This window comes from Astatotilapia calliptera, chromosome 19 (genome assembly GCF_900246225.1).
Source record: "Astatotilapia calliptera chromosome 19, fAstCal1.2, whole genome shotgun sequence".
Classification (NCBI taxonomy): Eukaryota; Metazoa; Chordata; class Actinopteri; order Cichliformes; family Cichlidae; genus Astatotilapia; species Astatotilapia calliptera.
In genome coordinates this window covers 25,189,380-25,215,349 of record NC_039320.1, presented here as the reverse complement: position 1 = coordinate 25,215,349, position 25,970 = coordinate 25,189,380, and the positions used below count along the sequence as shown (strand labels likewise).

Sequence of the window (25,970 nt, the reverse complement as noted above, 5' to 3'; positions counted from 1 at the left end):
TCGAATCCGTAAGACACTACACGCGACTCCATTAAATCACATTAAGGTAAATTAATTTATATTGCTCTCCTGTGTTCACTGGTTTTCAAACATATAGCACGTAAGAAAGAAGAAAAGAATACAGCTGTTTCAATCTGAGCAGCTGTTGGTGCTGTTACATATATTTAAAAACAAACAAACAAACATCTGCACAGTAGGGACATGAGCAGGGATGCAGTAACAACCTTTACAAAACAGAAGGGCTGGATTTCAGATGGCACTGGTTTCCTCTCATATTTTGCAACCTTGCTGATACAGTGAATTACGATGCCTAAATTTCTGCCACATGAGGAGCCCTAACTCTTATCAGTCTAATGGACCATGAAGTCAGAACTCCTCCACCTGCACAGCTTAAATGTTTCCACAGCTCCATTTCACCTGGCATGAGCCGCCAGCTACCTGCCATCATTTAACATCACACTTTCTCATCCTTCATCGGCTTCTCAATTTCACTCATTTTCCCCTTAGAAGTGGCACACTTTTACACCATTCAACACTGAAACTCAAACTAATACCAAGCCAAAACATCCATCTCAGTGCAACAGAGATGCAGTTCTGCAGCCCCAATACTAAAAAGGGAAAATATTGACTCAACGGGGTAGCAGCATGGGTGCCAAGAGTCTTTGTGATTGTGGAGCATGGGCACCCACACCAGTCTTCCCATAATCCCCATCATTTCCACACTCCACATTCCTAGACAACAGCGTACCCGCGGGGCTGCGCTCAAGCCTCTCCAGGGCACATCACACCTAAAGAGATTAGGACACAGAGACGGAGACCTGGAGAATTCGGAAGGGTGTTCAGCTGGCACTATCAGAGCGGGCATCCTGCACCGTCCCTAAACACTGTGGAGAAGGGGCTGGCCATTTTTTCAAAGGCCCTGTTCGTTAGACAGCAGCACAACCAGCAGGGCTACTCAGCACTCCAATTGCCCGCTCTCGCTTCATCTCTCCTCGCTTATATCTGGCCGAGCTTTTCTTATGCTTTCATTCTGCAAAAATGCATTCCCTTCTGCAGCTCGCACGCCAAAGCAGTAAAAACCTAACAAGCAGAGCCTTCATGCCCTCAAGTCCATAATTTACAAGTTTGTAACCTTGGTATCACTTCTAAACACTGTTTGTAATTGTTCAAGGCACTCCTTCATAAACTGCATTACAAGAATGTTGGGAAAACACATCGGAAGGTACTGAGTGGAATACATTCAAGTCCACAGTAAGCCGTGTTAAATGTAAATTAGGTTTATGCATGCACACAAAATATTGAATTTAAATAAACAAGGACAATTATTTGTAGTGAGTGGCTGTCAACAGTGCTTTGTCAGCAATTATGGTGTCTGCGTTACCCAACAGTCAGAAAAATGAAAAAATGCATAAAATGTGGAGGAAAAGTGCAATTAGGTGTGAGTCAAACATGGTTTGCAAAAACATCTAGCAAACAAAAGGTTGCTGGTTTGGTCTGGCGAGAGACACAAATACCTTTTGGGATTGTATCAGGAAGAGCATCCGTTGTTAAAAAATTAATTAATTAATATGTCACAAAATAAAATGAAAATGTTAACAGTTCTGAAAAACATAATATGCAATTATTTGATCTTTTTTTTTTGTTTTAAATTGCAATTTTATATTACAGTACCATTGTACGTATGTGTAGCAGGTAACATTGGGTCAAAGCATATTTTTATAGTAACGACTGAATCACATTTAAGTCATTAAAATGTTTCCTTTTCATTCACTCTTAATAAAAATAGGTGTGAACCAAACTGTGACTTTGGAGAACTGTTATACCTCTACAGACTTCAACGAAATCCAAATAAGTTATGTCATAGAATTACAAGTAAACAAGTACAAGTACAACTAAAAGCAGCTGAGTTTAAAGAACAGAAAAGCATAAGCTACATTAAACTACATCATCCCAAATAGGACAGGAAATTGTTCTTTACAGCACCACCAACTTACGTCGAGATAATTGACGTTAAGATATTTTAAAAGAATAAGAAAGAAAACAAAGAAAGAAATACAGATAGTCGTGTATATTTTTGCATTATTTGTTAATTACAGTGACTGAATATTATGAAATAATGCCTTTTGTCTTTACCAGTCAGCGTTGATTCCAAAATCAGCCTTAAACACTGGAAGTAAAAAAGGTATTAGTGTCTCATTTAGAGGTTTTCGTATTTACCGCGGACGATTTAAAAACATGAATGAAAGAATGATTCTTTCAATTTATATATGTGTATCTCAAAGTCTGGCATGTGTTTGTTTACGTTGTCACGTCGACAAACGTCGCTTTACCTGCACTTGCAGCACCATGGACAGCACCAGTCAAGCTGCAGCGGTTTCATCAACAAGGTGCAATATGATTGGCTCCCGGCAACACAACAAAGCCACGTGACCAAATGAGCGTTAGCTAGCCTGCTAGCACCAACCTGAGTCTCCACCGGGGACCGTCCTCTGCACACAGGGCACATACAGAGCGGCGACACAAGCGACCACGGTGCCTGTCAGTATCCAGCTTGCTCTGTGCTCCGCGGACATTTTGTTTCTTTCAGGGGAAATACGGACGATTTTCACTGAAATGTCTCTTAACTAGCGAGCTAACGTTAGCGTCCATGTATTCCAGACCCTTCGGGGTATAAATAAAACTTTGATCTACGTCTAAAACGATGTTGGGTAGAGATTAAGTAAATTTAATTTAGTTCTAAGTACAACCTTTGCATAGTCTTCAGCACACTTGCAGGAGAGTGTGCTGAGTTAGGTCCTTCCTGCCCGCGGAAAGTAGCAGCCACATTCACGCCGACTGGCTAACCTCGCGATATTACCGGACACGCTTTCCTCATAAGTTGCATTACTCATTGAATTGCTGTTTCTTGCTTTGTAAAGGGAAACAAAAACGAGCGTTTCAAATGAGGACGACCAGTGTTTTATCTCGGACGTGTTGGCCAAGCAACATGGTTATGACTACTTCCTGGTTCACTCAATGTCATTCAGGAATGTACATCAGTCTTCTTTCATCACTTGTATTCACAGAGCTGAACGGAGAGGGGTTGGGTCTGCATCTTTACGCTAGCACGACAGTTTATTTTTCTGTCAAAATTAGTCTAAAAATTGAAAGCCTTTCCTTTTTGCGCTTTACTCATAAATTTTAAAACATACTCAAGTTTTCAGGTTTTCTTCCAAGTATAATATTGTGTGCTAAAATGTACAGAAATGGAAAGAACTCTCAATCTGGCTAACTTGTAAACTGAAACTACATATGCTAATGAAAAGTATGTGTTAAAGTCTAAAGGTTCAAACCAGCTGTTTGTGATTACTATTCATTGCCAGGCACCATTTTGAAGGATCAACATGCAAATATGCATTTTCTAATGCATATGATTTCTCAGTGCATTTCAAGAGCTTTAGTTGAGAGGGACTGCTGAGTATCTCAACTCAAACATAGCCTGCCTTCCCTCATTTGGAGGGGTTGTTTTAAGCCTTACAGTGAAAATGGCATTATTACTGGATTAAAACATTATTATATTAAAGCTGTTACAGTACCTGCTTCAAATGCACAATTACGTGCACAGTAGAGCACTAGATTATGCCAGAAACAAGATACACGAATTTGTAAATGTAACACAAGTGTCCATATTTCACAGGTTGAGAGGTGACTGTAATAAAGAAATTGCCCTATTGAACTGATAATAATCCCAGCCCACCATAAATGACTCTGATCCTTCAGTAAATTGAGCCCTTGGTGAGGTGGAGTGGTGTCAGCACCTAACCAACTCTCAGATGGCTCTCTAATCCTCCCGTCCCTCTCACCACCACCCTCACCGTCTAATCAGACTTGAACACACACATAACACTCACACCCATCTGACACACACAAACCAAAGTACTCACCCTTCCTCATACTGGGGCTCAGCCATCTCTTCAGTGTGATGTCACTGCTAATCCAAGCTTGGTTATCCACTGGGGTGCAGTGCTGGCAAGAGGGATGTGGGGAGGAGATGGGATGAATTTGTGGTGGTGGATGGTGGGGGGTGAGGGGTAATCAGGCACGTCATAAAGACTTCTCTCTAAAACCATCACTTCCATTAGCCCCTACCACATAGAAAGCTAGTCTTGTACCCAAACTGTACACATATGCGCAAATGCTCATTGGAGCGCCAATATGGACACATTTCAGCTCTGATATTTGAGATAAAACACAACTGTAGGCACATTCGCAGCCATGTAGCTCATATTTGGGGCACAGAGAAATCATTAGAGAGCCAGCTGGATTAAGACCCCCCCCCCCCCCCCCCCCCCACCCCCCGTTCTATCCCATGCATTCACAAAATAAACGCAGGGCCTTTATATTGACAGCTTGTCCAAAGAGAGGAATTACCCACATGGTTGAGGCCCTCGCTCCATATGGCGGCAGGCTATTAACAAACATTAGTTGACTGTAATAGCAGCAGTATTAAATTCATTATCTTTTTCAGATTGTATGTGAGGTGTGTGACTTTGTATGCGTGTGTTTGTGTTTGTGTGGAGTGCCCACACTGTGTGCCAGCGTGTGTGATTAGAGAGTTCTAATGTTCCAGCTCTGGGGATTTGTAGCATAAGATAAGAAAGGGCATTAACGGTGAATTGTGACGGTCTAGTGGAGCAAAACTGTTGTTTAAAATGTGCGTATGCTTTCTTTGCCGAGTCCTTTTTACATGAAAAATTAGCATTTTGTCTCAGATTTTTGTTGCTGATTTTTTTTTAACTCAATGCTATACATACAGAAAAAGAGCAGCCACGCATGAGAAAGTGGCTGACTGCAGTTCCATCTATTTGATTTTGTATTTTCCTCACTTAACCTACCACATATCTGTTTTAATCTTACCTTAAGCATCCTTGAAATGAGGTGTAATCCACTTAAGCCCGTTTGAATCTGCTTCACAGCCATATTACACCCATTCGTCGACTCATAAACATTCTCTCTGCTAAACAGCTGCACATTGGCGGTGTCCACGAGCCAAATTGTACATTGTGTTGACGCAGAAAGATTAAAACTCTGCAGTATTTGCACTTGCAAAAAGAGCAGCCATGTTTACTCAACCTTCTCTCACTTACAATCAATGGGCAGCATGCAGACAGGGTGAGAAATAACTGGATAGGATGTACTTTTCATAACATTGGCTCTGTGGGCCACTGCAATGCATATGAAATAAAACAATCAAGATGCATTTGATGTGCGCACTCTCAGCTTTAATTGAGGGGGTGGAACAGTTTTATACACAGCCCTACCACCTCCTCCCCCTTTGGCAAAGTCTCAGATGCAATTGGACAAATTAACATAATCATAAATAAAATGCTAATTTTTAATACGTTGTCAAGAATCCTTGGCATGCTGCGCCGATTGGCTGAAGCCTGGAACCCACAGACATTAACTGGGGGAGTGGATCTCTTGTTGTTGTTTCTGGTTCTTTCTGACTTATTTGTCTTCATTCAGATGCATGCTGTTAATATATCAGCCCATGGATATTAGTGTACAGTGAGCACCATAAAAGTGTATAACATGTAATTACAGTACATAGTGCCAAACTACTTTTCACATCCCTGAAAAACAGTCTCACTTTTTTGTCCAATAAAAAAACAGGTTAATGCATGTTTGGTCACATCGCTCTGGGAATATCATTTGGAATCGTAACGAGGTAATTTTATGTTTTTGTTCATGTTTTGTGTGTTTTTAACAAAATTTGGTTAATAAAGTTAGATCATTCTTCTCTGTGTACGTTCACTGTGTCCTTTCATTTAAAGCTGCCTCTCTTTTGCTCCACACAGCCTGGCCCAAATACTAGTCAAAAGACAAAGCTGCGAGAAACAACAAGCATTAACGCTGTGCTCTTTTGCAAGTGGAAAAAATACAACCATTCCCTGTAAAATGTACATGTAGCGAGGCCTTGAACCACAGAATAGGTCTTCAGAGAGATTAATTCTCCTCTGTGATCCAGTTCTCATTACAACAAGCAGGGGACTCAAACACACATAATAACAGGGCTGACTGCTGTTCCTTTGTAACATGTGGCTACTTAAATGATCCTAAATAAGATAGATGACAAGGATAAAGCAAATCATAATCGGCATTTTGCACAATGGAACATAATAGTCTGCGGAGAACAAGGGACAACATACAGAGCTCCTGTTTTCATCGCCTGGAGCTGCACACCTAGTCGAGAGCAATTAAAATGAGAGGATTCAATTTTGTCAAACACCAGGAACCTGAGATAAATCTTGTATCTCATTTTCCAGCGTGAGGACACTCCCTCGTGTCGGTGCTATCATGTTTGTTATGGTATTTTTAAGAAACAGCTGGCTGCCGACAGACTTGGTAAAACAACCCCACCCCTGCCACCCTCCCACCCTTTCCCCAAATCATGCTAATCCCAATCATTTCAGTGTGAGACGCAGGGGTGAGGAGACGTTAGAGTCGGGTGAGGCTGTGAATAAAAGATGGTTTTAGACTGAAAATTTAGACAGAGCAGAAGGGGGAGGAGGGAGAGAGCAAGGCGGCACGTCACTGCATGGTTTCCATGTGGGAGCAATCCACTTACTTGAACTGATAAAGATTTAATTAACACAAGACTCTGCAATTACTCCATAATTAAAGTAATTTGTCCTCTTGTTTGGATGAGTAGGCAAGACGCCGCATGTGCCCGTGTAAGAGCAGACAAGAGAGGAAAAAAAAGGGGGGCGTGAGATGCTCAGAGAGGCAAAGTATGCCCCCACTTTAGTATTTGAATTTAATGCTTGATTTTCCAAACCTATTTTTCCCCACATATGTTCTAATGAAATATTTGTATCGGCTTCTCTTTAGCCCTGTGTTTATTTGCCTTTTATTTGACAACTCATTTGTTATTCATTGAGAAAGTAATAAGCTGAGTAGGCTGAGTACAAAGTATCATCAAGAGCCACATGAAATAGTAAATAGGCCTGATATAATCATAATCCTCTTCAAACTGCACTGCATACAGCTTTGAATTGTGTAGTGCTACAGAGCTGGCTGCAAGCTAAAGGAGACAAATGCACGCACACACATACAAAAAGTGGGATGGTTTTGTTTGACAACTCAAATTGCATGACTCAGAAGTGAGAGGAGAGTCCTGTGTGAGGTGTTTGACCTTGGGCCTGGATAACAAAGGCTGGACCTGACTTAAAGTAAGACATGCAGGTGTTTGATTGAAGCAACAATTAGTGACTAATCACTCGAGACAGAAATAGCGAGGAATTAGCAGCAAAGTCCAATATGTGGCACTGTGCTGTGGCAGTCCAATTTGCAAGAAGATTTAAAAAAAATAAAAAATAAAAAAAGACCTGCCAAGTTTACTATTAAAAAACCAGGGAGACAAATGTGTCTTGTGTTAGCTTCTGAGGGTTGTATGTGCTGTTACTTAATTTACACGAGGGGAAGAGCACTATCTCTTATTTACAGATGATGATCTGCATATAATTTGCCTCAGTTGCACGCTGGGTAATTGAGGTAAATATCACAGCATTCAACTTGCCAGCTGAGGTATCCCGCTGATAGCTTGGCGTACAGCCCGCAGCCACCTGTGGCATTTCACATGTTGGGTGAAATCACAGGGCAGACAGACAAAAAGAAAAAGAAAACATGTAAGGCAACTAAGGCACAACTCTGAATACAACCTTCAGATGTGTAACAGCTGGATGATTGACAACTGTTGTTGACTTTAATCCAATAACCTATATATTGCTGGCTGTTGTTAGAGGGGGAAAAAATCTCATCTAAATATCTGAGGAAGTGGCACGATCACTGCTTAAAAGTTTCAGTGTTTTTTGGGTTTTTTTTCCAAGGCTGCATGCACTTACAACTGATTGCCCCCCCCCCCGCCCCACCAGCCACATTTTGAAGCCAGGCCTTGAAAACTGTTTGGATTTCATTACTATCACTATGTGCAGGGGCCTACCCAGAGGAGTGTGGAGATGTACAGCATATACTTTTTCACTGATCTCTGAGAAATAATTGCATTAACCCTATACCTATATAGTTTGCAGCTCACTTCTCTCAGCTATCAAATTAAAACTACTGGAATGCTTAAATACTTTATTTAGTAAGAGTGAATTTCTTTTTGCCATTGCCCACCCAAAAACTCTAAATGCTCTGTCTGGATACAGGTAATGGTTTCCTCTTATGCTGTTAATATTCTTAAAGACGCCACCAATATATCATTACAGCACTGGATAATAAAATTTCTTCTAAAACATCCTAATTTTCCTGTTTGGAAAACTCACTTAACAGGAGCAAACTTGCAAGCTATCATTGTCAATACACCATCTTGTTTTAGGCAAATATGACAGCTTTGTGCTCTCTGATTGCTCAGTCAACCAAACAAAAGGAACTTTTTAGTACAATTATAATACAACGACTCCCACTGAACTGCAAAATGGTCCCATAAAAGTTTAAAAAAAAAAAGGGGGGTGGGGGGATGATAGGAGGATCATCGTTTGTGTAAATTCTCAGCATTAGTGCAGGACATGCACCTCATTTCTTACTCATGAAACTGAGAGAAGGGAAAAAGAAGTATCATCCTGCTTTATTTGCATAACCCAGCCCTGCTTAGGGGCAGGGGGACCCACCAAGTGATCTCAAAATTAGCATGCTGTCACCTTCAGTGTCTCTTCTGTCATTAAGAAAAACAGGCAAGTGTGCAGACATATGAACCTATTTCACATCTACTGCAGAAATGTTAATTAGGAAGCACGGCATCCCACAGCTCCGTTCCCCTCCCTGTGCCAGAATGACATGTTATGCATTTAAATCCTTTTCATGCGTCCTTATTATAGAGAGGATGAAGTCACATGCGAATGATGGAAAATATCATCATGGTACAATATTTTTGCATGTACACTAAAAAAAAAAATAAAAAAAATCCTAAAAGCTAAATATTGCACACAACTATGCACTCCTTATACATCACGCCAGGATTTAGATGGGGATAAAAGACTATTATAATTAATTTGACTGCATAAGCAAAAACATATGGTATGTAATAGATTATATATTTAGTTTGAACTGATTAGACTGTTCTGATAGCCTAATTGGAGGATTTTAGTCCTCACTGGCATGCCAATTTAAATAATTCAATTTCTGATGTTTCATATGTATTTTTGATGCATTTATATTTCGTGTTTTTCATAACCAACATCAAACTTTTATTTATTTGCTGTGTTTTCAAGCTATTGGATCCCGCAGGCTCAGTAGCTTGAGAGGCATAATGCCAAAGGCGCTATTGTTGAGGAAACAGTGCCCTCCTGTGGTTTCATAGGGAAACTGCATACTTAAAAAAAACTACTGAAAACAAGGGGCTACACTCATGCAGTCATTCTCTAATAAATATTAAGATGAAGCTGATAAGATAGAACAAGAAATGTGAATAAAACAGACTTGAAGAAAATTCTCTGCCTTATCTGGAAAAAAAATACTGATAGAGCAATCACAATTCAGAGCCATTTTGGCAACCAAGATAGGAGAAATGCTCATACAGAGGAATGATGAAACACATATGTAACTGTGATTAAACATTGCTGCTATGTTGGTTGTGCGAACACAGCTGAGACATCTGGAGTGTTCAAAGGCAGCCACTAAATAAAAACCAACAAATCCCCATCAGCTGCACGCAGCCCTTTAAAAATCGGTGGATCACTTTAAAAGGAGTCCCTGAACATTACCCACAAGTATGAAATAGAAACTGTCAGTCAGAGTGAGAGAGAAATCCAACTTGGTGCAGAGTGTTTTTAAAAAATATTTTATTCTTTGCAAAGGAGACATTAGGAGCATCAGTGCGTTCTATGGCTTGTGTACAGAGTTCCTGCTAGAGACACAAAAATAATAATAATAATCATAGAACAAGCCCTTGGGTGAACTGTGGGCCCCACCCATGTTTACCGAGGAGGAATGTTTGAGGCAGCTACTCTTGCAGCTGTTACAGAACACAGTCTTAAGCAATGGACACAGTGTTTGAGCCGAACGCACGTGAGGTTAGAAGGGAATGCTACCGTACAGTATGTGGCCTAGTGCTTGACCCAGCATGGCAGTTAAATAACATCAGCAGAAATCAAGCGAGTCTGAAATGCTCTGTGGTTAGAGGAAAAGTGTAATGCTGCTGACATTCTTAACAATGCCAAATATGTTTCTCTTCAGAGGGAAGCGGAAAGAAAAAACAAAATAAATTAAAAATACCATGTCCAGGACAAAGGCAGATTTCCTCCGCCTCAGATATACCTCTGAATTTTTTAATTATCATAATAAAGTCTGGGAAAACCTAATGCTATATAATAGAACATCGCCCTTAACATCTCATTGTTTTAATGCTCACTATTGTATTTCATAATCTAATGTTGGAAACGACACTCGTTTGGGCACAGTCTGGAAAGCTAACATCACGGACAGATTTGTCCCAGATTCTTCAGTTTTCAATTCATCTGCTACTTTTGTTTTGGACAACTTGACTCATCCACACACAATAGAACTTACCAAATTTGGCACAGAGTGTGATAATATCATTGTTCCCCATGAAGCGACTGAACAGCCTTGACTGTAATCCAGAGCTGTCAACATTCCACCACAGCAGCAGCAGCAGTTTGGGGGTAGCATTGTTTACAGAAACACTTTGGATTGGAGGAAAAAGTGGCCGTCGCATCTTGCATGTGGAGAGAAAACAGCTCCTCCTTATATTTGGTATAATCTCTGGATGCTGCTGAGACTGTGCCCAGGTTCGACAGCGTACAAATCATTGGATCAAACCCAGCGTGGGGATAAAGCTAACAACAGTGCAGATTGAATACAGTGTGTCTGTGTGTGTTTGTGTGGGGCAGTGACAGCTAGCAAGCAAGCAGGTACGCTTGATTCATATGGTTGTACGGCTCCGGCGATTTATTTAACTGAAAGCAGGCTTCGATCACACCTTGAAAGCAAGTTGTATAATCAAAGCACCACCAGCGAGAAGGGTCAATGCATTTCAGTACATTCATTGTCAAGCCCCTGCGACCTTGTGTTAAATCCTGCGTTCTCTCTGGTAGCGTTTTGGGGATCGGGGTGAAGCGATGCAGGGTGATTTTAACGGCCCGAGGGCACCCACGCAGTCCAATCCACACGCACACAATCACACAAACATGCACGCACACATACGCTCAAGCATTCTCACATACATTATATATGCTGGAGAAAAATATATTAACATTTGCATTAAAAAACAGTACAAGGGCCTCAGTGTAATAAAATACCTCTGGTGTTAGAATCTGTGTGGGTCGTTATTTTTCTTACACCTTCTGCAAAACTATCTCTCTCTTTACCTTCAACAAAATATCTTTTTGTCAACTATGAAAAATATTCCCATAGTTTGATGGGATTTGAGGCACTGGATTATATCTCTGTACATAAAAAGTCTTCCCCCCAACTCTCCCTCAAAGTTTGTTCGGCAGTTAGAAACCGCCTCCGGAGAGCTACAAGATGTTGATGCCGTTACGGGTTAAGGACCAGGATATCAGTGTGGACCATTTAACAAGTTAACTATTAAAACTTCCATCTTCACCTGGCTTTTCTCTCAGCCAACAGTCCAGCTGTCTGGCTCTGTAAAATCTTGGTTTCAGGCCCACCAGGAACTGAATTATATACCCTCCCCCACCCCAGCCCACATATTTCCCAGAAGACTCAACTACACCTGCTTGCTATAATTTGGTTCAGTCTGATTCATGAGTAAATTCAACTCATTCCTTCTACAACCTTAGTGTTACAGCCCTCTGATGGAAAACCAGCAGGCATTGTAGTTTACAGCCCAGCACTGGAGCTTTGTTTAAAGAGGTTTGTTGGCAGGACAGCTAAAACAGTATTTAATTCTGGAGGAGCCGTGCGTCTGTGGTCCAGTGTGCTTCACATCTCTGTATCCTGCAGTGGCCATCCAAACAGCCACAAAAGGCCCCGAACAATCTGTAATGGCTCTCTATTGTCAATCCACAGTACATGACCAGAACCTGAAAAAGGCTCGCTTCGTTCCAGAGCTGGCTTACATAAATGAAAGAAAGCACAAAATAATCTTTCACTGCATGTCAGCATTCCTGTTTAATCTCCTCTGCCAGAGCAAGACCCCTTAAACTCAGTCCACCGGACCCTGGAAGATTAGCTTGGAATAGCCCTGAGTTGGGCCAAGTTGGGTGGCGCAAAAGGGGCAGGCTGCGTGGAAGGCGTGAGTGCCGTGGGGCAGAGGGATCTCTGACCAGTACTTGACCGACTTCTCTGAACACACATGTCCGCATGGCACGAAGGCGTATGTGGGTGCACCTGTGTCCACGTAGAAGGCCGGCTCGCAGCCCAGCCACAGTGGCACGTAGGGCCCCACCACCCGGCACATGGGACACTCTCGCTCAGTGTTGGCCTCCTGCTCCGAACGGTGGCCCCAGTTGTGGTAACCGTGCACGTGACCGCACGCCAAGTACACCCAAGGCTGCTTGTCTTCCAGAGATGAAAGGGCACGACTCCGGTGCATGCTGGGGAAGGCGAGGGTATTGAGACCCACAGGGCACTGGGGGCGCGCTGCATTGATCTCCTGCCTGAGTGCCTCCAGGTGCTTTTGCGTGGGAGTGTGGAAGAGGCCTTCAGCAGTGCGCCACAGCAACGTTGCTCCACACAGATCCACCAGGGAGCCGTCCTGTAGAATATTGCTCTCATTCTCCACCTGCGGAGGATAGTGAAGTGTGCACACATTTACCTTCTACATGGGAAAAAAATCCACTGCCTATGACATGCTGATATTTCTTATTACTACATTGTACTACAGACTGACAACCTTTAGTTCCTGTTACTGCTGAGTTTCAGACATAAGTCCCACCCAAATGCCATTTAAACCTTTTGTGTACAATAGGCGACTCAGCAAACATGGATTATTTCAGACTTTGGATCAAGATAATTACTTATTCTGATTTGGGACTCATTCAAAGCTACTCTAAAAGTGGCTGTGGAAGAATTAAAATAATAAACATAACAGGACCACTTTAATATTCTAAAGTATTTCTCTAACATCACAGTGTCACTGCATACATACACTGATACATTTTAACTTTTCAACTACTCACCAGTTTGCCTGGGGTCTGTGCTGAGCGGGTCTCTCTCAACGTGTAAACATCACCACAAACAGAGATCTCTCTCCACACGCCGGGCTTGGACTCCTCAGTGAATCCCCCCTTAGGGTGCATTACCAGCACACCATTGGTTGTTAAGCCGTCCATGTGACCATCAGGGTTTTTCCATTTTGCAGCTTTTTCCTACAGGCAAGACAGAAAATGGATGATGACACAAACTGACATGATGTGTGGCATTTCACTTTTTACGTAACAGTGCATATGAAACAGTGGTTTTCTTTATCTGGTTACAAGCTTCAAGGATTAGAAGCACTAAAAAAGAAAAAGAAAAAAAAGGCAGCCATGTAACCTTACAGGCTAAAAAAAGTAGCATAGATAGAGATGGTGCATAATCACAATGGTACACCGAGTTGTAATTACCCCAAGGAAGATGTTTTTGGACGTATCAAATCCGGCTGCATAGATGCGAGCGGTGTAGGGCGGGGTGCGTTCGCAGACAATTCGGCAGGCAAAACGAGAGATGGTACTCTGCGTGATAAGAGTCTCTTCACCCTCCTGACCCCCTGCTATTGTATCAGTCACCACAAAGTCTATGGGACTCTCAGTAGAACGCCCAATCTGCAAAAACAACACAAAAATAATAATTAATATTATGCTGTACTGCACAACAGTTTCGAAAGAATCTCAAAATAGTGCAATCAATGAAGAAAGGTTCTTTTTAATTCATACCAGACACAGCAACTGTTCTGCATCCTGCTAGCTTATGTACGTGCACAAGCAAACACACACAGAGTATCCATATATATTTTAATGGGCAGAATTTTCAGCACTTGGAAACAGTTCAAGCTGAATAAACAGAGGCAAAAATAGGCTTTCCTCCTTTCATTTCCTCTTTTTCCCCTTACACTGTCCTGAAGTCCAACATTTTGAGTGGCTTCCTCTTCTCTCTGGTGCGTTCAGTATTGTTTAGTCACATGGGGAAGATAGGGTGCTGAATATGAAGCATGTGTCTGTAACATTAACATCCCTTGGCTCATCACTGCCTTGCTGTACGTTCAGATTAATACTGGAGCAGTGTAAACCGGGCACAGATGATTTTTATTTATATGATTGGACGTGTTTTTGAACATTTATACTTTTTGTGTGTCTTAACTTGCTTTTCTGCTATTACAACACTTAATTTTCTTACTTACTTTACTTATTTTACTCTGTGAAAAGCATTTTATACATAAATGTTTAACTTTGCAGTCTAATCAGGTGGTTGTGTATAACCAAAGTGGCTAAAAGAGCCCAAAGACACCTTGTCAATCAGTCAAATTAAAGCTTACATCCATATTTTCATTTATCCCATTCATAAAGAGCCATTTGAAATGACAATCTAAAGATATAGCAATTACTGTTCTGACAGCCTTTGAAGCCCCTGTAGGCAATATAACAGAACACAAACAATAAAAGGGCAATAAAATCTTTGCAACAACTGTCAGTCCTTAAAAAAACAAAACAGGTTAAGTAGCATCAAATTCAAACAACATGTCTTAGCCACAGAACTAGCAGCTCTCCTGCTGTTAAAAATACAGCCACATCCTGCCATGGGAATGGGGAACAGGCTCTGACCATTTTTGGCTGTCAGAGAGGAAATACTCCTCCTGGCTTTACTAGATCGAAACTGGTAATGTTAGGTATAGAAGTACATTAAAAAAAAAAGCAGAACAAAAGCCTTTTTGTTCTATGTTTTCTGACTATAAAGAAGTACTGTAATCGCTGAGAAACTAATGTACGGGGTGTGAATGTATCTGAATGCAGTTGTGTGCCAAAGTAAAAGTGAACGGACTTTTACCTGAAACATATCTGTGTCTTTATCATGGCTGTACTCTACCACTACGGTGTGGTTCCTCGATAGCGTGTAGGAGATACTGTGCTGACCTTTACAGCTCACAGCCTGAAATGTGAAAACAAACAAACAAAAAACCCAACTTGTTCATAACAAAGTACACAGTGCAACAGTATAATAAATCATCATCCAATCTGTGGCTTTATCACCGGATCTGAGAGTGCCAAACAGCACAGCAGAACTACAGTAAAACCTTCCTTGCACAATCCTTTCCTCGTTGGTGAGGTTAAATTAAAGACCAGAGCAAAAGTCAAACCCACTATTAAAACACATGGCACTTAAGTGATGATTCACTTCCTTAGAATCAACAACTACGAGGTGCTCCTGGAAGAAAACATGTTATTGTCCTTATTTTTGTTTTGTTATTGACAACTTGGAACATTTCTATGGATTATTAGCGTGCATGTGCGGTTTTTTACAGCTCACAATTAAGCCAAAGCTCTACAGGCTTATTGTGTAATTTTGTCATGATGTTACCAAAATCCTAAAACCTATTACAAGAATTTTTTGGGAAGCGGAACAAAAAAAAAAAAAAGACTGTGTAAAGTCACACTCGCAAAACAGTGACCATAAACTCCCTGCTGGCCTCGGTTAACACAAGCTCGCCAGGCAACTGAACTGCTTCATGTCAGTGTAGCGAGGAAGGCTTGGTTAAAGCCCGGCCCCAGCTTCCATCAACACTGTACCACATGCCATCTCTGCTCTAATCTGCAAAATTCCATTTCCTAAACATCCCCCTCCTCTTCGTCACGTGCAGGAGGGAAAGCGGGAGAGGGAAAGTGGGTCATCAGAGCTGCCACGGTCTGCTGTAACATCAGATGCACACGGGGACAAATGTCATCATCGCATGCAGTCTTGTCTTGACTGCGCTGCTACAAACAAATGGTGCTCCACCTGTTAAAGAACTAAAAAAGGAGCAGTGCACACACAAATATGTATTTTTTATAAACGCTACGCCCCCAAAATATCCTCCCCCAACCTTCCCGAGTGGTAGGAGTTGGAATCATAATGTTTTGAATACGAGGCTGGCAGTGGCATCAGGGGAGCTCCTCATTATCTGCCATGAACACTAGAGTGTGCACCGACACGTGAGCTCTCCCTCTCAGCCGCAGAGACTCCTCAGCTCATTCGTATGCTGCACTGGAAGGGAGCAAGAATGGGTTACAGGGGGTGGGCTTCATTTTAGTGATTCACCTCTTTAATACCCCCTTCTCCTTAAAATAAGCTGACCACCCAGCTCGTCTCTTACAGAATGGCCCTTTTTTGACCGTTTATACACCTGGATGAGCCAGGTCAGCATAAAGCAACAACCCCTGAGCTCATCCTTCAAGTCCCATAACACGGTGCCAGGGTCGAAGTGGTCAGTGAAACAGCCAGTAACTAATGTAATGCACAGTAAAAACAGCCACATCTAATGCAGATAGCAAACTATCTGAGACGTAATTTATGATGTGGAGCAGCAGAACACTTCAGCCATATTTCACAGCACACTGCAGCTCAAACTCAAACAAAATAAAGCGCAATCTCTGCCATGAAAAGGCCTCTGTCACTGAATCGTCCCAGAGCAGATTTCTGGATTCAGCAAACTGACAGTAACCTGAACCAGACAGCCTTTTAGCTAAATATGTCAAACACTGGTCTCCAAGTGGTGCAGAGGTAAGTGGGTCTTGTCTGATGTTTAGCAGTTTCGCCTAGGAACCGAAGGTAGGAATGCAGGAAGGCAAACACGTTTTACTGGATGTGGCACTTCCCTGCAGGCAGTCTGCCGTGAAGAGAAACTCTGAAGCCCAGCGAGGAACTAGTCATTGTAGTGGAAATGTCAACATTAAGGTCTGCCAACAATAATGTAAAGTGCTTTTCACAGCACAATTTACTAGCTACCACAATCACTAAAAGGCCATTCAGCTGCTGTGGGAAAAAAACAAACAAAAAAACCCCCCAAAAAAAACAAAGGGGGTTCATTTATAGAAATTATGCTTTCAACTTCATATACAGCCAAATCTTCTTATGTATATATGCAAAACCAAAAAAACCCCAAAAAAAAAACAAAAAAAACAAACCCCCAAACTATTACCTAAAAAAAAAAAAAAGAAATATCACCTCCTTCTTCTGTTACATTTTTGCACACTTTCATACATTTTGTCTGAAGAAGAAAGGCAGACAGATGTTCAATCCCACTGAGAGCCTGTTCATTAAATCACTTTAAATCATCCTTCTGTACCTTGGTGGCCTGGGGTGTGTTGAGGACGTGCACAGTGCTTGGTGATACACCATTGGGTTTGATTCTCTTGTATAGAGCAAATCTGCTTTTCCGTCTACCGCGATCTCCGTTGGGCAGGGAGCCATTGTACCTGTCAGAGACGGGACAGGGTGGAGAGAAGGACAGCAAATTGACAGTTATTTATTTATTTCATCTGTGTGAAAATGCTAACAGCTTCCATAGCTGCAAAAAGATGTGTCTAATGAGATTTACAGGCAAAAGTCTTGTAATCATATAAGAAGTAAACACGGAGAATTAGAAACATTCGTGTGTTCTGAAAAGGAGATTTGCCACGCATTACATCACTGACAATCTAATACACCCTATTAGTAATCTAAGCGTTACCTTGGATAACGGCTCTTATTACATAATGCACTCTGGTGCTGGTGATTTCAGTGTGCGTGCACTGTGTAAACTGCAGCTGTTCTTTTGCTCTGTGTCCCAGGCAGGAGCACGTTTTAAGATGCATGTCAGGTTTGCTATCATTTTGGGAATGCACGGTCTGGGTGGATGACTCAGACACATTCTTTCAAAGATGAATTTTATACACGGATACAGCTTACAAAGCTATCTGTTCCGTTTCCAAAATCATTTAATAACAGACTCCAGTTTTGCCTAAGCTGCTCTTTGTGAATGAAGAAGCCCCTTCCGGTACAACTGGTCTTCTTTCTATCCACCAGCTGGTTCCTACAGCTGGGACACCCCATGCTCGACTATCATCCAACACACAGACCTTCTGTCACACACTCACATAAACCACAAATGTGCTGAACAGACACTTTGCACAAGATACACATTTATATTATATGCCTCAAGTTTGCACACCAATGTATCGGAGGGGAACAGAGTCTACGAGCCAAATGTAATCTGACATTATACCTTTCTGTTTCTGAACAATAGCAACAGAACCTCCTTCTGCTCCTTCCCACCTCCCTCCCAGGCTAGTCCACCTGTCCCATGTCTCCACACGGCTGGCCAGGCAAAGAAACACATGGTCCTAGTCAGCACAGTGCACAAAGCTGGCCTGTAGGACAAGCCACCCACAGAGAGCTAGAGAGGCACTGGAAGATTCTATGGACTAAATGCAACAAATACAAAGACAGAAAGACAGGAGGAAAGTGTCAAATGACAGCAGACCTGCTTACCTTCTCTCCTAAAGTGTTCAGCTTTTACTTTTAGTGGTGATTACTGTCTGATCGTACTCCTTTCAAGGCCATTTCAGGGATTCTATTTCCATGTCATTAGACCAGTGCACACTTTAAATGCAGACCCTTACACAGTTGTGAAATCTTGGGCTCCAAAAGCCTGAGCTGGCCTTCTCATGCTGCTTTCAAAATAAAGTACAAGTGTACAAGACATAAGTTACATTAAATCTAAAGAAAAATAAAATAATGCCCACTTTCCCCCCATTTATATAGTAATTGTGTTGCTTTCATTTACAAGTAATCTGTAAGAGAAAACAAATAAAGCCCCTTTATTGATGCACACATTCCTAAGCTAATTTCACATGGTTTGTTCTCTGTACTCCACTTTTATTTGACCTGCTCTAAAAACACCCCACCTAAATAAAGACCAGCCAGCCCTACATAAAGATGTCTTTTCAGTTTAGGGGGGTCTACTGGCTGGCTACCTGCCCCTGTGTGTCTCATACAAAGCACACAATCAAATGCTATCCAGCTTAGTGTTTTTGCCATGATGAATTCTGACTGGAGAATATAACCCTAGCTCTGCAAGAAACGCAGCATATGCTTTCAATTATTCAGCATTATACCGAGGAACAATATTCTGTCATGCAGGAACTGCCACCGTCACATTAGCTAGGACAGGCTCTTTAAAGCTGCGTTCCAACTAATTGTGATCGCTTTCCCTTTTGACCCGTGCCAGACAGACAGCGGATTTACCTTCCAATACTTAGCAGCAGGGATTAGAAGACTCTGGCATATCACCTATCCTCCAGGGTTGCGGTAAGGAGCCAACAGCACCTCCTACTTCCTATGCTAACATGAAAGGCTAGTGTTCACAGAATGAGGAGAAGATATGCTGAATAGCTGTAACACTCATTAGAAATACAGAAAGTTAGGTTAGGCTTACAGGGTCACACAAGATGGTTTCTAGGTCACTAGGACTTCATCTAAATCAATCTAAGCTGTAAAAATACATAAATAATACATCATTAACAGACAACCAGATGGCATGATGAGCAAAGACAGTATGAGTCAACTAAATGAGCATCATCCATCCATTTTCTTATCCATTTATCCAACTTAGGGCAGCAGGGGTGCTGGAGCCTAGCCCAGGCGTCACGGGGTGAGAGGCTGGGCACATCTTGGCCAGGCTGCCAGTCAATCACAGGGCTGACCCAGAAAGACAGACTACCACATACTCTCCAATGCATATTTACAGCCAATTCACAATCAACAAAAATCCCAGTGGCTCTCAAACCTCTTCTGGCATACCCCACTTTACTTTATATACAAGTAAGCACAATAGCATTAGCCAAATCTTGTTTGGTAATAAACAAAAGTCTCTCTTTTGCCTAGTTGTTCATGCCCTGCAGTTTCTGAACCTCTGAATTACCTTAACATGAGTGTGTTTGGACTGTGGGAGGATCCTGCTGCAACTGGAAAAAAAGGAAAAAAAAAAAAAAAAAAACCTACGCAGGCACAGGACGTACATGCAAACTGCACACAGAAACGCCTCAATCCACCAAGAGGTTTGAATACTTGTTGAGTGGTGATCATGCTAACCACTGCACCACTCTAGATTAAACCAGTTACACCTGAAATCTTTAAATGCTTCTATTGTAGTACTGACAAAAACCCCCAGAAAGAGATGTCTCTTCTCTTTATACCATTTAAATTACATAATATTAATAAAAAGGCACGATCTATGTCAGTCTGTACCAAAGATGCTCCCAAGTTGATTTGTACACTTTCCTTTAATGAGTGGTTCTCTAAGGCAAAATGTAGAAAGTTCAATCAATAGGCCTAGTCTCCCTGCCACAATGGACAGAGGAAGCTGAAGAGAGGCAAAGGCTGAGTCCTGATCAATCCATCCTTTCATTTGCAGGATACCCATGCAGCACCCCCTCCTCATCCTGCCTCCTTTCACTGACCAGCACCAAGCCAATCTGCGGCGGCAGAGATGGAGGGGCAGCCATGCAAGTAATAAGAGCCACCACGGTCATGGCAACAAACCACTGAGGGAACTGCTGCTCAAACAAGCTTTGTTCCATGCTGTCAGCTATCTTGTCTACCATCAGTTTTATCAATGGGATGTGATGTCATGGCAGTGATTATACACCCGTCACATCTGATTCACATATGTGTCTTTATGTCAGGAGAGGGAACAAAAGTACCAGCTTCAAACATGCCACATACCGAGCCTGGGGTAATAAGCACTCAGCACTTTTTATCCCTTACAATAAGCACTATGACTGCGAGTGTATGGGTGGAGGGCAGTGTACAAAAACACAGTGTAGTCTGCTCTCTGTGTAAGCCATCATTTCAGCACCTTATTTCAAATACTGTAAAGATGAAAGTCACACAGCCGCATGGACACCAGTAAATCTGAACTATAAAAATTTTATAACTTTTATAAGCGCCTCAGGACTGGCCATTGGCCAAAGTTCAGTCACTCATGTTTTCCATCATCTGTTGGCCAAGACAATACAGACAGGACGAGAAGGTGACTGTTTAGAAGGATAGCTTGTGGCAATTTGTCCTAAATGAATTCTAAACAACCAAACAAAAACACACAAAACAAAATGAAAAAACAAAACAAAAACAAAAAGAGGACAAAGCAGTTATGATATAATAAAGGTAAAAGTTACACTGGCTTTATTCGGTGACAACACAGATGTGAGTAACTGCTTATTTTGTTTGCCTTTTTACATTAACAGACTGTCTGTGTACTTTCTGATATTATCCAGTACAAGTGGCAACTGGATAGTTACAGAATGAATGCCAAATAATTCAAATACTTAACAGGAGTAGGTGTGCTCTTCTACAAAAGGCTTTTAAATGTAAAGAGTGATGTGAAAAACAAAGATTACTTCAACAAATACCTTGAAAATGACCAGCGCATGCCAGCTATCAATACATCTGATGGGCAAAATAACAGACGGACAGAATATTACCATCTTTTTTGATAAATAATGCTTTAAGTCATAATTCCTTGGCAGTTTCTTTCCCATGTTTTATATTTACCTGAAATTATATCAGTAAATGTATGAGACTGACTTCTTTTTTTTTTCCATTGGGTAAATTACTGATATTTTATTGACAACAATACAGTTAATGGTGAGGCTCTTATCAGTTTCTGTAGAGACTCCTGACCAGTTTACTATATAGAAAAAAAATGCACGTCTACACAGGTTCTTGACACCAAGGCAAAATTTCCACTGCTGCAGGTTTGACGTAATTGTTCTGCAATGTGAAACTGTCAGAAGAGCCTTGTAAATACCTTGAAATAAGTAAGCGATAAACTTAAAGGCAAATAAGTATGGAGGCTTGACAATAAGGAACTGATTACTGATCATCTACTGGTTGGGCAAGAAATGTAAAGATGCCAGTAAGGCTTTTAAGAAGCCACATAAGATGATTTAAAGCAGATGAATAATAAAAAACACATAAATAAATAACTAAAGAACTACAGCTCGGCTTGTTTTCAACACTCTGTGAAAACATGGTGGTTCTGTGCCTGCCCAACAAAAATTACTCCATACTGAGATATAAACAAATACAAAGATGGAAAAAAAACAGCAGAAAGGTAGCTTGACTGAGCAGCCTTTGATGCTGTTCCCATAGGCAGCTTAGACTCTGCTAGTATAAAGCAATTTAAGAATATATCCTGTGAGATTAGATAAACTTGTCCACTGCTTTCCCTTGTTTCTCTGACTTGCACTGGAGCATTGTGGGTAATGGCAGATACTGTATAAGGTATGGAAATCAGTAACCGACTCCTTACTACTTACTATACAGTATAATTCAGCACATACTTTGGCTGATTTTCTCTATGAACAGAAAAAATGTTTTACTGTATAAATAACATTTGAATGTTCCCCACATCAGGTAGCATATCCCAATATCATTTTATCGAATTACATATATCATTACAGAGTACTTCATAAGGCTCTCGCTGTTATCCGACATTTAAGCTCCCCTTGTCTGTTAAATAAGGAATATAAGGTAACTTTTTGCAGGTCAAGGAGTGTGATTTTAAACTCGGAGAACAGCCGGCAGTATGTGCGTGCGTGACTGCAGAAGTTGTGTTAAAGGAAGCACCCTGGGGCTGGGGGAGGGGACCATCACTACTTCCGAATTCCTAAAACCCCATGAATCCAACTTTAAGGTAAGAAGGAGCGTCCGGTCAGAGTTGCTGAATAAATTTCACTGGGGTTCCCAAAGTTGTCCCAAATCTGTCCTATTTCACGGACACAGATATGTAGACACATGCAGGCAGTTTGTAGTTATCAGGGTTGACAGGGAATGGGATATTTAAAACGTCCACATTTGTAATTGCGCACGTGTCTGATTTGTGGGATAACGTGAGCTTGTAAATTTCTAAACAGAGCTTGACGTGCTCCCTGAAAATCATCACAGCGCCTCTTTGATGTTATATAATGTCGCCTGTGTTGGAAGTTGATCTTGAATTTAAAAAACAAAAATACACAACGCATCACTGCTAACTCCATGCTATTTTCAAAAACTTACAGTCATGTAGCTTAGGTAGCAGTGTGAGTGGCCGTTTGTGAAACTTAAAAACAAACACTCGTTTTCAGTTTCATGTCCACACTTACTCAGAAGCAAATACAACAACGATTCAACTTACCCCAGAACCACCAGCTCTCCGTATTTCACTAGGTCTATGGATGGGGCGCAGTGCTCCTCTTGGCTTAACGAAAACATGAGGCTCCTGGCTTCACTTCACGGTTAGCTTTACAGTAATAACGGTTCACAAATTACCTAAAATTCCTCCTTAAAAAGCGCGACGCAGACTCGCTTCAGATCGCGTACACGGCAGCATGTGTTTCAGTGTCCTCACGAATCAAGTTTGCTAAAAATAAACTGGTCTGAAACTTCTTCGGCGTGACATAGCAAAACGTAACTTACTTGGCGGTTGAATGCGCTCTAAAGCAGATACAAAAACAGCGAGGACCAGGGCCGGAACGTACCATTCACTTCTACTTTACTTTGTATAGGGGGGGCTCTCTACCTACGCCTTGGTTAAAATGGTATGCCTGGTCAAATTTTATTGTATCTATTCATTAAACACATAGATAATAGTACATGAGAATGCTTCATCTTTAATTAATTCTCGTGTAGACAAAGCAGTTGAATCTACATTGTAATAATCATTTTTGAAACCACCCGTCTTGGTTTATGGATCGCACCTTCTGTTATGTAAACAAAGAGTAAAATCTGGGAATTCTTAAAGGGATCATACTTTTTCCTGACGTGATTGCAGTTTCCTATATTTGACGGAAATAAAGGTTTAAACGTTTTGTCATTGTATTTACATTTCTATTATTTACTGTTTCAGCAAAATGTGCCAAGGATCACATGATTTATGAGTGCAGTAGTTATGCCTACCGAGGACGGGATATCAAAAGTGGGAAAAGACATGGTTTTTTAAAAAAAAAAAACTATTCAGAATCCTCCTGGTACATTTTCAGCGAGTGTGTGAAAAAAAATAAATTGTGAAATCGGATTTTGTAATTTTGCTGGTAACCCCTTAGGATCTTGTGTTATTTGATTATGACTTTATTGCAGCTGGCTAATGCATGTGATTGATTGTGCAACTTAATGACATCACTACGGATGTGCATGCCTCGAGGTTTTATTTTCACCACACCATTGCTCATTTTTGTCTCTGTTTTCAGCATGAAGCCTTTTGTTGGCTTCCGGTCCGTGAGTGCATGCTTATTTCATTCTGTAATGTCAGTCAACTGGCTGATGCGCATTTGTCAAATAATAACACCAAGGCCTAGTAATTTGGCTAATTGCTCTTCTGAGACTGACTCAGAAATCTAATTTATCCAAATGTCCACACGTGACGCTACTAAGAACCTCTCAGCCTCTAGTAACACCTCTTTTAGTACATCACACATTCACTTTTTTTTCCCCCTCATGCTTTTCTGGTGAAAGTGCCACTTTTGTCTAGCAGTCTCCTCCACGCTTTAATGGCTCTGTCTTGTTTAACAGGAATCTGCATGGCTGGAGGTGCTATTACTGCTTCAGCCCTGTTGCCTCTGCAGTAATGGCCTTCTATTTGAACTGGTGTCCAGTTTCAAAGTGCAATAACACCTACAGAAAACAAAAGGTAGTCAGGGAATACAGGAGCCGGAAGGGGGGAAAAAGCCTCCCCACCCTCACGAACAACAAATTTAAACTTCACCACAATAAGACAGAGTATTGTGCATTTGTAAGCATTACAAGTCAAATAGTTGGCATTTGTTGAATCCCTTTAATGGTGCCACTGATAGCACGGATTAACATCAGCTTCTTCGGCATTTGTGCATAGGGATCAAGCTGCATTTGGCCTGGAACTACAAGGGCCAGGGACTGATCTTAATGCTGTGGGTATAATGAATGTTTACTCCTTTTTTGTGTCACTGTCTCCTTTCTCTTTGCTTTCATCCGCCATTGTCTTTGTAATAGAGCTCTATGGTCGTTTCTGTGTCTGTCTGATTCACGTTCCCACATGCATACCCACAGAAATACATACACAGATTTTTTTTTTTCAGGGGGGGGGATCAAAAGCTTTCTACCACATACCACACTGATAGGGAGCAGATGCAGGGAGTGGGCTGCTTTTCTGGAGCTGTGCTGGTGTAGTATGAGTGTAAATCTGTGTTTAGGGGGAGGAGTCAAGCGTTAGCAAGCAAGAAGCATGCAGAGCAGAGGCGTACTGCAACAAACTAAATTGCACAATTGAGGGTATGAGTGTTAGCAAAGGAAACACAAGGCCCCTGTCAACTTCCTCACTGCTCTTTGGCAGGCTTTACGTGATAGCATCTCTATGCAAGAGGTGATTTGCTATTTTATCTAGGGATTGAGAGTAACGTAGTTTCTATTCTCTGTATGTCCTGTACATGTGGCAGAATTGACAATAAAGTTGACTTTGACTTTTGACTTTGAAAACAATGAGCATGTGTCTGACAAAGTGAAACCTCAGATTTATGACATTTTAAAATCTCTGCAATTTCCACACAAAGGACATCATATTGATTACAATGGCGGAACTGTAGAAAATATCCCTCATTTTAGATATACTATCAAACGTGTACATTTTTAGGCGTGTAAGCAAATGACTGTATAGTAGGAAATACCCACTTTGCAGTCAGTTGTGCACACATGGTTAAGCAGTCTGCAACAACAGGCTGTGAAAGGTGCTTCCTGCGCGATCCAGTTTAACAAGCATATCAAAGATGCTGTGAAGCATATTTGTTCGCGAGGTTTCCATGAAGGCAACAGCTAGACCTCCAGTCAGCTGACTGGAGCATGACAGTGTGGGAGAATGTGAGGAATGTGCTGATTCCATGTTGCCTGTGTTCCTGATCTGACCCGCACCCCTCCTCCAGGCAGCACAACAGTCCTGTTGTTTTAAAGGCCTTTTAACATGCAAAAGATGAGAGCAAGAGCTTTCTGCGAAGAGAAGTCACAGTCAA

At 41.5% G+C, this 25,970-nt stretch overlaps 2 protein-coding genes across 4 annotated transcripts in view; both read right to left on the bottom strand.

The window, feature by feature from the left end:
* Positions 1-2,864, bottom strand: part of tmem260 (transmembrane protein 260) — a 31,001-nt gene extending 28,137 nt beyond the window's left edge. For all 3 annotated transcript variants that reach the window (XR_003270610.1, XM_026151451.1, XM_026151450.1), the window contains exon 1: positions 2,465-2,864. Coding sequence is in view for 2 of the 3 variants with exons in the window: in XM_026151451.1 (XP_026007236.1) it covers positions 2,465-2,573 (109 nt within the window). In the remaining variant the exon portion in view is untranslated. The remainder of the gene's footprint in view (positions 1-2,464) is intronic.
* A 6,940-nt stretch (positions 2,865-9,804) lies between these two features.
* peli2 (pellino E3 ubiquitin protein ligase family member 2) lies at positions 9,805-23,488 on the bottom strand. The gene is made up of 6 exons (XM_026151143.1): positions 23,132-23,488; positions 17,261-17,390; positions 14,986-15,087; positions 13,569-13,766; positions 13,143-13,331; positions 9,805-12,745 (listed from the first exon to the last, which is right to left on the bottom strand). The coding sequence occupies exons 1-6, from the start codon at positions 23,206-23,208 to the stop codon at positions 12,167-12,169; spliced, it is 1,275 nt and encodes a 424-aa protein (XP_026006928.1). The 5' UTR covers positions 23,209-23,488; the 3' UTR covers positions 9,805-12,166.
* Positions 23,489-25,970: the final 2,482 nt, after the last annotated feature.